Source organism: Pelobates fuscus, chromosome 3, assembly GCF_036172605.1.
Source record: "Pelobates fuscus isolate aPelFus1 chromosome 3, aPelFus1.pri, whole genome shotgun sequence".
NCBI lineage: Eukaryota > Metazoa > Chordata > Amphibia > Anura > Pelobatidae > Pelobates > Pelobates fuscus.
In genome coordinates, this window is record NC_086319.1 from 234585283 (window position 1) to 234600751 (window position 15469).

The window sequence follows — 15469 nt, forward strand, 5'->3', positions numbered from 1 at the left end:
CTATCAAAGCTCCAGACGATACGCTGAAAACCTCCCCAAACTACATAGTTCAGGTATTTACATCCTTTTTGAAACCCTTATATAATCACTCTCCCCTAGACAACGCACCAGATGGCATTCCACTCATGAATATAACAGAGTTCCTTATTCGCTTGAAGTTACCCAAATTGTACACCTCAGCCATAACAGATCTGTCTGCACCTATTTCCACAGACTAAATAAATGCAGCCATCTCAACCCTAAAGAATAACACAGCCCCAGGTCAGGACAGTTTTGAAGGAAGCTACTATAAAGTACTTTGCGAAGAATTGCTTCCACACCTGGAGACCCTCTTCCGAGACATAATGACTGGGAGTACCCGCGACCGGGACATGACGCAAGCCAATATAGTCCTAATCCCAAAACCGGGTAAAGACCATACTTTACCAGAAGCATACCGACCCATTTCCCTCATTAACCATGATGTCAAACTCTTCGCCATAATACTCGCCGAGAGACTAAACCCATTTTTAATGCACTTAATCCACGCAGACCAAGTAGGTTTTATACCGGGCAGACGGCTCTCTCTCTCTCCCTTACTTTTCGTCCTGACCCTCGAGCCACTGCTACAGGCGATAAGAGAACATCCCTTGATCTATGGTGTGAGGGTGGGAGACCAGGAATTCCTGGTCTCCGGATAGGACGATGACGTGCTTCTCACCTTAACTGACCCAGTCACATCCATGCGAGCATTGATCCCACTCCTCACAACATATAGCACTATCTCTGGATATAAAGTCAACATGGGCAAATCTAGTGCGCTCCCCATAACCCTCCAAGCGACGGACATCACCCAAATTAGAACAGACTACCACATCCATATCTCACCTACATCTCTCATATACCTAGGTATCAAACTACCGGCGGACCTCTCTCAATTACATCGACTGAATTACACAACCATGATCAGCGCACTCATATTGGATATGGAAACCTGGGCAGACAAACCCCTTTCCTGGATTGGAAGAATACATTCCGTAAAAATGAACATCCTCCCTCACATTTTATTCCTGTTCCAAGCCCTACCTCTCCCCATCTCGAGACAAGATCTGGTCCCCCTACAGAGGGCCATAGACCAGTTCATTTGGCAGGATAAAAGACATAGAGAATCTCGTAACATACTTTATCGACCCAAACCGGGAGGAGGACTACCTCACTTACACTTTTACTACCAAGCCGCCCAAATTGCCCAAATAGCCCTCTGGCACTCCCAATTTGGCCAGTGGGATCGTCGCTGGACCTACTGGAACGCATGTTGTCCGCCATCTTGGGTGAGTCGTCCGGTCTCTATTGCCCCTGTGGCTTCATCTTGAGCCCCGACTACTCCAGGGCAGCCTCCCAAGAGTGGACCGGGATAACCCCCCACCGGTCCAGGGGAGAAAGCGGGGGTAACGGGGCTTGTGCACACTGCTGATTTCTTCTGAGCACTGCTGGGATAGGAGAGCAGCCATCTCTCCCACCCGGTGCGCACCAAGCCGCAAGGTCCAGCAGGGGATAAGTATGTTCCCATCGGGTTGCTGATTATAAAACTGCATGGCCCCTGGCATGAGGACAGAGTTAGTCACAAATGTCTTTAACGATTGCCCTGCAATAGGCTTAAATGGTCAGTATGGTGCGGGAGCTCGTGCAAAACAACTCTCCATGATTGTCAGGCCATTTTAAAACAAATTGGAGCCTTGGGATATCGAATTATACCACTGACCAGCTTGACAGCCTCAAACCATCTCCTGGTCACCAACTTAACATGGGCACTGAGTTAAAGTAATGGGTTAAGGTAAAAAAACTGCCCTTTAAGCAGAAAACTATTTAGTCTTTTTTTTGGTTTTCTCTGCATCATTTCATTTTACAACCCAAATAACAAAATGCCTATGGCTGTTGCGCAGTTTATACTAAAATGGAAAAGTTACGACTTATTCAAGGCTTCATACACAACACTGTTTTTTACTGTTTATTTTACTGAATACCATGCATAGGATTGTGGTAAATATCTTGAGACAAAAAACATCTAGTTTACAGAAGTTGAATCTCTACCTGCTATGAAATTGCAATAATTCATTAGACATCAACACTGGTTAAAAAAAGGTGAATGTAAATCGAAGAATCTGTGACTGCATGTAGGAGGTTATATGAGGAAATGATTTAGACAGGAGATGCTTCAACAAAGATGCCAGGTGACACAAAATCTTTGTTGAAGTATCTAGCTTGACAACAATTCCATTGGGGATCGAAACATTGTTTTTGCTGTGTTTTTCCAATAAATCAGCTGCTTTATTAAGACCCTAAGTGCCTGGATTACATTGTTTTCACAAAATCTTTGTGAATCTACGTTTTCTCCTGTATTCTTTACAATGTGAACACTGGATCATACCTTAAATGGCATCAAAATCTCATTTTGCCATGAAATAAAGTGGTTAGTGTTTGAGACAAATTTCCAACAGAATATTGATAACTGTTTTTTACCTAAAATTTAGAACATATTAGTCACCTCTGATGTCTGAACTACCGTTCTAGGATGCTTAGAAACAGTTTGAGTCTGACTGAGCATGAACGGAAATGTAATTCACAAATATCTGCATGCCAAGGTAATCTATGGCTGACCTAGAATGTAAAAATGTGAAAGGAAGGCCTTGGTCATATGAACTGTAGAAGGGTGCGAGAGCTCCTTTACATTACAGGCTGCGGAAAGCTGTGTAAGCATGTGAATACCTTTTTCCGTAGTTTCCGGAACAATGGTTTCAGGTAGGATTCAGTTTGTTTCTGGGTGGCACTTGCTAGTTTACCATGCACACTACGTTTCACGTAATCTTCTCTTGCATTCAGGTCCTTAGCCCATACACCTAGAAGGAACTAAATGGAAATAAGGATTTTAAGCAACAGGCCACCTAGTGGGCAAATCAGCAAGTGTCGTTTTCAGACAATGGTCAGACATGTGTATTACCACTACTACTTTAAAAACAATGATGAGAAGCATTTTTATAGTTGTCAGAAAGAACTTGTATTAGTAAAACCTGCAAAATAAGATGCATCAATGGATCAACAGGCACAATAAATTATACACCTTTAAAAGCATGCAATATAAAACAGACAAAATGGCAGTCTGGGCTGGTTCCAATCACTGAAGAAAAATGCATCATATAGTAGGGATATTGACCAACGGACAGGTCAGGGTGTCTCCTACCAACTAAAACCATAAGTCGGGGAAGGCCTATGACTATGTCTCCTAGTCAAAAAAGAGGTCACCTAGTTGTACTAGATAAACATTGGATAACCCTAATTACTAAAATTAGTAAAAGGAATGAAGACAATATCCAAGGTGTTCACTCCAAATGGAAGTGAATATCTAGGAATAGGTACAACTTGGGTTAAATAAGTAGCCTACATGCCAATAAATATAGTAAAAACCTTTATTAGTCTACAAGATATTGCTCTCTCCTGGTTCTCCTCCTACCTCTCCCAGCGCTCTTTCAGTGTTTCTTTCTCTTGCTCTGCTTCTTCTCCCCAACTCCTCTCTGTTGGTGTCCCCAAAGGTCCAGTCCTTGGTCCCTTACTGTTCTCCATCTATACTGCCTCCCTTGGTAAACTCATTAGCTCCTTTGGCTTCCAATATCATTTCTATGCAGATGACACACAAATCTACCTGTCCTCTCCTGATCTCTCCCCGTTCCTCTTGACTAGTGTATCTGACTGCCTCTCTGTTATTTCTAACTGGATGGCTGCCCACTTCCTTAAACTCAACTTGACCAAAACTGAAATTCTGGTCTTTCCTCCCTCAAGTGTTGTTACTCCTGTGTCCGTCTACCTCCAAGTCAACGGTGTTACCATCAGCTCCACCACGCAGGCTCGCTGCCTAGCTGTTCTCTTTGACTCTGACCTCTCCTTCAAGCCTCATGTTCAATATATTGCCAAATCCTTTCATTTCCATCTCAAAAACATTGCGCGCATCTGCCCCTACTTAACGCCAGATGCGACTAAGGTGTTGGTCCATTCCACTGTCCTTTCTCGCCTTGACTACTGTAATCCGCTTCTCAGTGGTCTTACGTGCTCCCAACTTGCGCCATTACAGCCCATAATGAATACGGCAGCGAGGCTCATCATCCTGTCCGCCCGCTACTCCCATGCCTCACCCTTCTGTCAGTCCCTACATTGGCTTCCTATAAAATATAGAGCTCAATTTAAAATTCTGGTTCTTGCTTTCAAATCTCTCCATAATGCTGCTCCCACCTATCTATCCTCCCTTATACACAAGTATGTCCCGTCTAGGCCCTTACGATCTGCTGAAGACTTACGTCTATCTTCTGTCCGTACTCCCACCTCTGATGCTCGTCTTCAAGATTTCTCAAGGGCTGCACCATTCCTGTGGAACTCGCTTCCCTCTTCCGTTAGATACTCACCCAGTCTCCACTACTTCAAAAAAATTCTTGACGCCAAGTGTTTGGGCACAGGTTGTGCTGGTTGTTGTGGTGTTGAAAAAAGAGAAAATAAAAACAAAAATGAATAACCAACTAAAACGTAAAGTAAACATTAAAGTCAGAGCATGGAAGGTATGCCACTATTATGTTGGTAGGGCTCGTGGTGTCAATTCCCACCCTTCACGGCACCGGTTGTTGTGATCCGCTGTGTCCCGGTTCAAACGGGGTGGTGTTCTCAGGGTTCCAGGCCCTCGTCCGAGGTCTGTTCTGTGTCGCGTTCGTGGGGTTAGAAAGTCCCAGGGTGTCTAGGAGGGGTGTTGCTTCCTCCACTGAAGTTAGAACATGTGTGGTTCCTTTATGGGTTATCTCCAAAGTTCAGTTTGCGCCCCACCTGCAAGCTATATTCGCCGAACGTAGTTGTGTGCTGAGCGGTCCATAGGTTTTGCGCCACAAGAGGGTAGCTTTTGATAGGTCCTGGAAGAATGTTAATGAGGAGTCCTCAAATAACATTTGTTTTTTATATTTACAGATTAATTTAGCGCGCTTTTTTTTTGTAATTATATAGCTCATAATCCCTGGAAAAAGAGTAGCAAGGATCGGGTACTTGTGCCAGTAGGACCTATTGCATTTTTTTCTTCTCTCTTATACCTATTACTAGGGTCAGTTGCCAATACGTTTTCAGCTCTGTCAGGTCAGTGCAGTGCCAGGTGTTTTTTTTAGGTTGGTGTAAACAATGATTAGCTGACAGATACTGGCTGGTTTTAGTAGCCGTATGTTCAAACAAGATGCTGGTCATGAAAAAAGTTTGGAATATTTTATTGGCTCACAAATTTCAATGCTTGTTGTAATGCCAGGAGTGCATAAATGGGGGTATTTCAAGGGTGGTTACATTTGTTGGAACCCAATTTGCATCAAACACTGATTCCATTCCATATAACTTCTTGCAGAAGGTGGTAGTATGGGAGAATCATCACTAGAAGCCCCACTCTTTCTTTATCAGAGGCTGTAATAGTATCACTATCAATTAGATCAAATGTGTTACTTTCTGATTACATTGTTATATACATTGATCAGCCACAACATTTAAATTATCTGCCTAATATTGTGAAGGTCCCCTTTCGTGCTGCCAAAAAAGAAGCTTTGATTTTTCAAGGCATGGACTCCACAAAACCTCTGAAAACGTACTGTGGTATCAAGAACTCAGTCAAGTCATGCAACTTGTGATGAAAGGCCACCGTGGATCAGATTTGTTTTTTCAGAACATCACACAGGTGCTCAATTGGATTGAGATCTGGGAAATTTGCAGGTCAAGGTAGGACCTTGAACTCTTTGTGTCATGTTCCTGAACAATGTTTACAGTGTCAGGGTGCATGTTCATGCTGAAATAGGCTACTGCCTTCAGGGAGCACCATTGCCATGAAGGGGTTATGTGGTCTGCAACAATCTCTAGGTAGATAGTATGTGCCAAAATATTATCCACATGAATAACAGGACCCAAGGTACAGGGCATAACACTGCCCCCACCAGCCTGCCTTCTTCCATCAGGCATTCTGCTGCCATCTCTCCCCCAGGTAAACATGCTGATCCAAAAGAAGGCAAAACAAAAAAACAGTTTGAAGCACTTTCACAAAACAAGCTTTTCTAACCCCAGAATGAAAGTCAGATCTCTCCTTGAAAAATTAACACGTTAAGATAGAGTAAGCCTCTTCCACAGTATCATAATGAACCATGATGCAAAAGGTGACCTTTTCTCTCTCCCCCCCCCAAAAAAAGAAAGAAAAGAAACCTGACCCCCAAAAAACATAACCGTAATATTGTACTGATCACACTGATCAGTTTGAAATCATTGGCTATGACATTGTATCTGTGATTGGGGTGACTGGCTGTCACCAACAATCACGAAACTCTGAATGCGGCGAATGAATCCAGGGGGACTGCCTTGGTTGCCAGACAATACCTTAAGATGGATCATGCCTGGTAAGTATGCAGTGGGAGAAGGGGACAAGATTGTTAGAATATGTGCCATGCCATGCTAAGGTCCTAAAGCCCACTTGGCATGTTCCATTGTTGTAAAGGGGTTAAATAAAATTGGTTTTCAAATTAAATAAAATCTCATATTTGCCAGGATTCTGAATTAGTAGAATAATAAATGCCATACCTTTAGCACTTTGTTTATAATATCCATATCATTATTGTCATCACCTTGTCCAAGACACTCTCCCAAAGCCTGCAATAGAAAGCTATATATTAGTAAAACGAAACTGAAACATGAAAAAACGGACATGCAGGAAATAAACAAGATTTGAACAGTAACGGACTGAGTATAAACTTGGATGTATATTTGCTAAACAGAAAACTGATGATTAAAAATCAGATTTAAAGGGACACTATAGTTACCTGAACAACTTTAGCTTAATGAAGCAGTTTTGGTGTATAGAACATGCCCCTGCAGCCTCACTGCTCAATCCTCTGCCATTTAGGAGTTAAATCCCTTTGTTTATGAACCCTAGTCACACCTCCCTGCATGTGACTTGCACAGCCTTCCATAAACACTTCCTGTCAAGAGAGCCCTATTTAGGCTTTCTTTATTGTAAGTTCTGTTTCATTAAGATTTTCTTATCCCCTGCTATGCTAATAGCTTGCTAGACCCTGCAAGAGCCTCCTGTATGTGATTAAAGTTCAATTTAGAGATTAAGATACAATTATTTAAGGTAAATTAAATCTGTTTGAAAGTGAAACCAGTTTTTTTTTCATGCAGGCTCTGTCAATCATAGCCAGGGGAGGTGTGGCTAGGGCTGCATAAACAGAAACACAGTGATTTAACTCCTAAATGACAGTGAATTGAGCAGTGAAATTGCAGGGGAATGATCTATACACTAAAGCTGCTTTATTTAGCTAAATTAATTTAGGTGACTATAGTGTTCCTTTAAAAATTTAAAGGGACACCCCAGGCACCCAGACCACTTCTGCTCATTGGAGTGGTCTGGGTGCCAACTCCCACTACTCCTAACCCTGCAAGTGTAATTATTGCAGTTTTTTATAAACTGCAATAATTACCTTGCAGGGTTAACTCCTCCTCTAGTGGCTGTCTACAAGACAGCCACTAGAGGTCACTTCCTGATTTCTAGCAAGGATTTTCCTTGCTAGAGCGTCGCTGGACGTCCTCACGCTGTGTGAGGACCTCCAGCGTCGCTCATTTCCCCATAGGAAAGCATTGAAAATATTTTTCAATGCTTTCCTATGGGGAGCGCTAATGTGCATGCGCGGCATTGCCGCGCATGCGCATTAGGTCTCCCCGGCCGGTGGGCGGGATCAGTCTCGGCCGACGGAATCAGAGGCAGGAGCGGCGCGGAGGAGGAGACAGAGACGAGGGACATAATCGCTGCCTCAGGTAAGTGACTGAAGGGGTTTTCACCCCTTCAGTAACCAGGGATTGGGGGGTGGGAGGGAGAGGGTACCTCCAGTGCCAGGAAAACGGATTGTTTTCCTGGCACTGGAGTTTCCCTTTAAGCAAAAATAGCCCATTTGTAAAATTTCTCCACGTAATTTATAGCGACATCCCAGCTATTTTTGTCAAAATTTTTTCATTTTGTTTCTAGTTCATTATAATTCACTGTTTAGTGAATAAATCCTTCTGGACCAGCCCATGCAATTTGAGGAAATTTATTCAGAATGGAGAGAAAAAAAGGCAAGTGTACTCCATCTCAAGGTGTGATATGCAGCATTAACCGCAACATTTCCTTGTACTCCACGTAAATTACATACATTTTTTCGCAACTATTAAAGTCAATACAGACTTTAATGTTATCTGCAATAAGCAAACCTCAGTTCAGTAGATCATACTCCTATCACACCTAATGCCAAGTGCAAGAGAACGAGGGGATCACAGAAGCTGTCCCTGCTATTAAAGCATGCAGAGACAGCCTGGTCATTTGCAGATCATTTGGGTACAGCAGCAACAGGGTCAAATTCTTTTAGGTGGTTTATACAAGGAAGGCAAATAGTTTTTAGGAGGTGATGTATACAAGGAAGGCATTGGAAAGATGCGAAGCTTGTCTAAGCATCAAAGCAGAAAAAGCAGCAGTGGGCAAGAGTTGTGACTGTCACAGAAGCACAGAAAAATAGCCAGCCTGCTTGCAGTATTTCATGGCTGATCACGGAAGAATAATGAGCACCAGGTCCAATAACCGCATCGCCATGTCAATCTAAGATTAATTTATAATAAACACAGGCAAATACACCCATTTCCAAACATTTATTATATATATTTTTTGAGCTGAGCAAGCTTTGTGTTAAATGAATTAGTGGAGACTGGGTAAAAGTCTTACGAAGAAGGGAAGGGAGTTCCACATTAACCTGTGTAGTTCTAAGACTAACTTTTGTGCCAACTGGAAGAGTTAAACAGCAGAATGAATGCACATAGTCTGGTTCAGATCACACATTGTGGTTATATTAGAAAACTGCTCATTTTAAACACCTGTTCCAGCCATTCTGGACTCCATTCAAAGTACACTTTCCAGATGTTGATGGAAAATATGCTGTGAAGTCAGTTCCCTCCAAGACTGATTTTTAAGTCCCATCATATCACAGCATCTCTGCAAAGTGGGAACTAAAATGGGTTTCTGTGTTTACATTTAAATTGAGATTTGCCAGATATAGTACTGTAAATAGAGGCCAAATAAGAGTATACAAATAAATCAAACAGGAGTTTTAGTGAGATGTTAATTAAAAATACTCAATAGCTTTCCATCTAATGGAAGATAGATTCATAACTGCAAAATACTCTTTGGTCAGTGGGTTCTGTTTAAAAGATGAAATAGAAGATTCATATATGTAACATTTACATTCAGCGTTATTCTCTCAACCCAGAATTATGGAGAACAGAAAGTAAATGGCACATTTTAGGCTACTATGGCCAAAATCTACAGCTGGCTTGTTTTAGATTATAAATTGCAATTTCATTTTATTTCCATTTAATTCTCCACAATTACCAGTGAGCAAGCATGATACATTTTAGTAATAAGCCTTATGATGTTGCTTAAGAACATTTAGTCATGTATATTGACATATAATGCCTATATTACGTACACTTACATCGTTGGTACCCCCATATAGCATGAATAGAGAAACAGTGATTCTATCATCATTCCCTAACTGAATTGTAGGATTTTGCAACAAAGCAAAGCTTGGAGCAAATAAAACCTTTCACTATTATATGCAGAGGAAGGGGTAATTTAAGTACATGGGCAGCATGAGTTACTGAGTTTTTATTGTCATTTTAATTCTGATTTTATGGAACTTATTAAAGCAATAAGATTCATGGCTCCATGATGCACAACTTCTGGGAATGTGACTGCATGGTATGTTATCCTAGCTATTTGTATCAGGTTTTAGAATCAGGATATACAAATTAATTCAAGCTTCACTGGAGCTAGTAAAACTAGACTCTAGGGGTACACACTTCTAATACAGAAAATGTTTAAATAAAGCATAAAAAAGGCCAGAACAATCACAAACATAAAGAACATTCAAAGACAGTCTTCAATTAAAGATTTTAGGACAGATTTAATCCAGTTTAACAATTGGAAAGTTATGTACGTTTTAATATTTCTGGCAAGCAATTCCCCCAGTAGAGTCGTATTTAGTCTTCTTGACCACAAAAGTAGTCTCGACAGCTGTTTCTGGTATGTAGCACTGATGCATGGACTAGTGAAACCTTCTGGGACTATCATCAGTAAAGGCCTAATGACTTGGGTGATTGTTTAGATCAGAGTTGTAGAACGGGTCAGACATGGCTCACAAAGGCTTGTTTATGGAACCTCCAAATGTATGAAATGTTAAAATGTTCTATTGTCCTATTATAAAGCAATCATTGTTTTAATGGGGTTGAAATGACCAGTTTATGGCCTATGCCATAGCAAAGCTGGAGCCTACAAACACTGCATGGAACCAAATTATTTTTTCTAATAACAGATTCAATTCAACCTGAAACAGCTATACGTCAATGCACATCCCTTGGGCAAAGAATGTTAAACATACTCCTAGAATGGAGTTTACACAGGGATAGATACACAAGATCCTGCTAGAGATTTAGGTAGTATCTAAGTGACAGCTCAACTGTCATTTATACAAGAGTGAATGAAGGTTGCTGGCAAAATATGATTACTTTTATAAGGATTACAGTAAAAGTATAATTATGACGTGATCATTAAGACAAAAAGCAGGGAGGAAAGATATTGTGTGCAATATAGCCATTGAGACACCTTCCTAATGAGATGGAAGAATGCCATTAAAGAGCACTTCCATGTACATACCATAGTGACGTTATAGAATTAAACTTTATATAAGAATGCATGAACTGCATAACACAAATATATTAAATATGCAACAATTCCTCTACTTTGTTCGTTGTAAAGGTAACACCACAAATGTTTAAAGGAATGACTGTGTGCCACTTTATTACGCTGCTATATATATGTGGATGAATACATCTATATGCATATTGGTATACAAACCTCAAGTTCTTCAATTGTTGTGTTTTCTTCATGCACTTTTAGATCGTTCTGTGTATCTTCCTCCTTTGGCTCTTGGCCACCAACAATTTCATTTAGGTATTGTTGATCAATTTTATCCAGAGCAGCCTTCAAATCATTTCTTAAGCCCTAAGAGAATAAAAAAATGTTGGCAAGGGATATTATTGTATGTCAAAAAAATAGGTAACCATTACTGCTTAGATGTAAATGGTATATGTTATTTGATAACATTTTAGAGAGATTTCAGTTCAGAGTCCGAAATCCTCATTCCCTAACTGCTATTTTTGAAGGTCAAAAATACTCTGCAACAGTGAGACCAGGATAACATTCTCATGTCTGAAGAGCCAGCATTTAAGATTGTACCACACGCATATCTCCATCACATTTCTCCAAATAGCCCTATCAAATGCTGGTGATGTAAGGGGGCTGTATGTACACACACACATATTTCTGGTGAGGTTGTCCCTGAACAGCTCAGTACTGGGACAACCCCACCCGCCTTACTGAAGATATGAACCAGCTGAACTTAGCACTGCTTGTTCACCACACACGTTTCTATTAAAGCATATAAAACTCCCTGCTGAGACATTTGATTACATTAAGTACATTCAGATATTCTCTAGAATCCAATTAAAGCAGCACTATAGGGTCAGGAACACAAACATGTATTCCTGACCCTATAGGGTTAAAACAACCATCTAGTCCCCCTGGTCCCCTCATGCCTCCCAAAATATAGTAAAATCTTACCTGTATTCAAGTCTACAGCTGCTTAAATGTCCCTGTTTCCTTTAGATCTGCCCACTGCCTGCTGACATCAGCAGAAGTGATAGCCTGATCCAATCACAATGCTTCCCCATAGGATGGCTGAGACTGACAAAGAGGCAGATCAGGGGCAGAGCCAGCATGATTCAAACACAGCCCTGGCCAATCAGAATCTCCTCATAGAGATGAACTGAATCAATGAATCTCTTTGAGGAAAGTTCAGTGTCTGCATGCAGAGGGAGGATACACTGAATGTCTGGATGCATTTTAGGCAGCCATGACACAGGAAGGATCTCTAACAGCTATCTGGGGAGTGGCCAGTGAAGTTATCACTAGGCTGTAATGTAAACACGGCATTTTCTCTGAAAGGAAAGTGTTTACAATAAAAAAGCCTGAAGGTAATGATTCTACTCACCAGAACAAATTCAATAAGCTGTAGTTGTTCTGGTGACTATAGTGTCCCTTTAACCCCTTAAGGACACATGACATGTCTGACACGTCATGATTCCATTTTATTCCAGAAGTTTGGTCCTTAAGGGGTTAATTCCTGGGCATGTTACTTTTGCCCAACATCCAGGGGACATTACTATGCGACTAAAGCTCTGATACACTTCCATTGGAGATGCACTTCTTCAAAGTCTCTGGGGAAAAGTTGTAATAAAATGGAGAACATCCACTTAATGGAAGTTGTGATAGCATCTGCTTCCAGTAGAGTCAATCAAATATCATACATATGGTTTGCCTGAGATAGCTGATTAGGAAGATATTCAATGCCTGGATATAGCTAGCCATAAAGTCACTTTTATCCAGTGACCAAATCCCAGACTTAAACTCTCCTTCAAAAGAATGACTCTCAAGCCTCAACAAGGGTATGCGATCTGAAACAATAATTAAAACATTAATTGGCTATACAACGGTATGGAATCTACCTGACTTGTCCCCTCCTTGTTATTTCCCCAACTTTTCTCATCCGCTCTATGTTCAAACTAGTGTACATTAAGACGATGCGCAAATTGGATATTCAGTTGCTGTTTATTTTCTTTGTATACTGAGCTGGATGTAATTTGTAGCACTGCTGTGCTAGAGTTTAGATTATATCGTTCACTATATAAATAAATAAAATAAAAAATTACATACCTTGTTGACTTCAGGAGCAAGAATTTCGATTTTTCTCAGGCGTTGAAATGAATCATAGTCTGTTTCACCAAAGAGTCTGATTGGTTCACCTCTCTCTCTTAACCTCCTTATTACCTACAGAAATAAAATACCATAAACAACTAGGTTACACTCTATATTTAGCATGAAACTAAATAGATAAAAATAAGTAAATCAAAAGGCATTATTTACCATCATGAAGACCAGAATGAGATAGGTACATTCTAAATTCCCATTTGACAATGGCTAGAGTGCGAGTAGAAATGTAAAACCCTGGAGTAGTAGTTAACTTCTATTTAACCTGTAGTCTCTACTTTCAAAACTATAATAATGTTTTGGTCTAAGGTGATGTAGATCAAATCAAGCGTTTGATTATTTGTCTATCTACTCCTTTCTAAATTGATTGTGCGCATGTCTTCTAGAGGTAAATCACACCGGACACATTGCAGGTTTATGAAGAACTCCAGAGTGGCCTTTATTGCAGGGGCTGCAATTACCTTTTTTTTTTTTTTAATTCTTTATTTTTGTTGCACAGGTGAGTACATTAGCAACGACACATGCCACAACAGCGTATATGTGTATAGTAAACAGATGAAACAGTGGCGTTTAACAGTAGTGCATTTTTGATTTATAGATACAGGCTAAATTTTGAAGAGGAGTTTCAACTTTAACATATATGGGCTTATTAGCTCAGTATTTCAGGATTTAGCTGTCCACTCTGTATTTTATTGTGCTGGGATTTACAGAATTGACAGCTTATTTCACGACAACAGAGCAGGTCCACATAGTCAAAAACATTGCAACAATAACATTGTGTGATAGACAAAAGCACATTTTAGTATAGAGACATATGATTCTCAGTTAAGCGTTAGGATATTTAGGAGCCCTGCGTGGTAGACATAACATTCGACAAATAGGGTACGTGCAGGGAATGAACGTTTGTGCCATTCATGCCAGCAATAAGGTGGTAAGATATCTAGATTGTGTCTGGAGGATGCTGTCGGTGGATAGGTGTTAGATGCACCTGCTTCGACGTAGGTTGATTTATGGTGGAGCGGAGCGCAGGTGTATCTACCTAATATATGCTGAACTTTGTCTCGACTTTATTTTTAAAAATAAAAATAAAACATGGAACAAGTGTGGTCTGCCAAGGAGAGTATGCGTGTCTCTAACTCTCGGGACTGTCTCGTATGTCTCGGGCGTTATGTAGGTAAATATATTATACTCTCGTGTTCTCCTGAGTGTGTGTGTGGGGGGGAATATGAAGGGCTGTGTATTTATTGGCCTGTCGGCGTCGTTTAGTGTGGGATGTCAAAATGGTGGCGTCCCTTTTAATTAAATTGGGCGTTTGGAGAGGAAACAGAGTGAGAGAAAACTTAAAATAAGCAAAGCAATAGTCTATGACTCAGTCTATGTAGCCGTGTGATGTGAGAGTCTTAAGACCCATTTTCTGTGTCTGGCATCGGCTGCTTCGTTTTCTTCAGGTAAAAGGAGGCAGGGGTGGAAAGGGTAGGTTAAGTCAATTGCGAAATTTACTTGTCGAATAGGTAGTTCGTGGCAATAGTAACCGGCTGGTTAGAGAAAGGTTGGGGAGGGCAGGGCGTCTCTGCCACCTGTCCGAGTTGTCTCAGGTGGTGTTCGGCGTCTGGAGTTCCCCTCCTGGTTCTCGTGGGACAAATGGACGGGTAGTAGCTGGGTTCCAGGCGTGGGTGGTAGCGCTCGATCCTCCGTTAGTCATTGAGACCCCTGAGAGTCCCAACACCGGCAGTAGTCCCCTTGCTCCCTGTATGTCATGTACTGGGTGTGCGGCATCGCCATAATGTACCTGCAGTGTGCGTGGTGCCCTCCATCTATACGGGATGTTGTTTGCCCTCAGGAGGGCCGTGAAAGGCTGTAGAGAGCGGCGCCATGCAAGCGTGTTCCCCGATAGATCTGCGTAGAAGGACAGCGCCATGCTCTCGAAGGGGTATGGGGAGTGGTTGCGCACTGCTGTAAGGACTGCGGTTTTATCTCTGTTCTTCTGGAACCGGATGATCAGGTCTCGCGGTGCATCCGCCGGGGCCTTGACCGGTTTAGGTATGCGGAACATTCCTTCGATCTCCACCGCTTTCGCTTGTTTGGGTGGTAGGAGCGCGTGGAGCAGTCGGCGTACTAGGTGGGACAGTTCTGCTTCTGTAGTATTTTCGGTGATCCCCCGGACTTTGAGGTTTAGGCTTCTCCTATGATCCTCAGTCACCGAGAGTCTCTGCTCCATTTTCGCTTGCTGTTGGGTCAGCTCACCCACTGTTTGTTGCAGCTGTGCTATGTGTTTCGCATTTAGGCTGGCATTTTGTTCCAATGTGGCCATACGGCCTGTCAGGCCTCTCAGGTCTTGCCGGATTTGGGCCACGTCGGCCTGTAGTGTGTGTGTTGTAGGCCCGCAAGCAGATCTTTCAGGATCGCCGTTGTGACTGGGGCCGAGTCTGGCGGTGCAGGTGGCGGCCTAGAGGCCTGTAGTGGTAGCACTTGTTCCTCCGCTGCCTCGTCCGAGTAGTCTTCTGACATGTCGGAGGCGAAGTCCACGTTAGCGGC

The 15469-nt window shown here is 41.8% G+C and overlaps 1 protein-coding gene across 2 annotated transcripts in view; it reads right to left on the reverse strand.

Annotated features, from left to right (window-relative positions):
• Positions 1–15469, reverse strand: part of PRPF18 (pre-mRNA processing factor 18) — a 101830-nt gene that overhangs the window by 40248 nt on the left and 46113 nt on the right. For both annotated transcript variants that reach the window (XM_063448206.1, XM_063448205.1), the window contains 4 exons: positions 12881–12994; positions 10964–11110; positions 6607–6675; positions 2746–2886 (listed from right to left, as the gene is read on the reverse strand). In XM_063448206.1, the coding sequence (XP_063304276.1) occupies positions 2746–2886; positions 6607–6675; positions 10964–11110; positions 12881–12994 (471 nt within the window). The remainder of the gene's footprint in view (positions 1–2745; positions 2887–6606; positions 6676–10963; positions 11111–12880; positions 12995–15469) is intronic.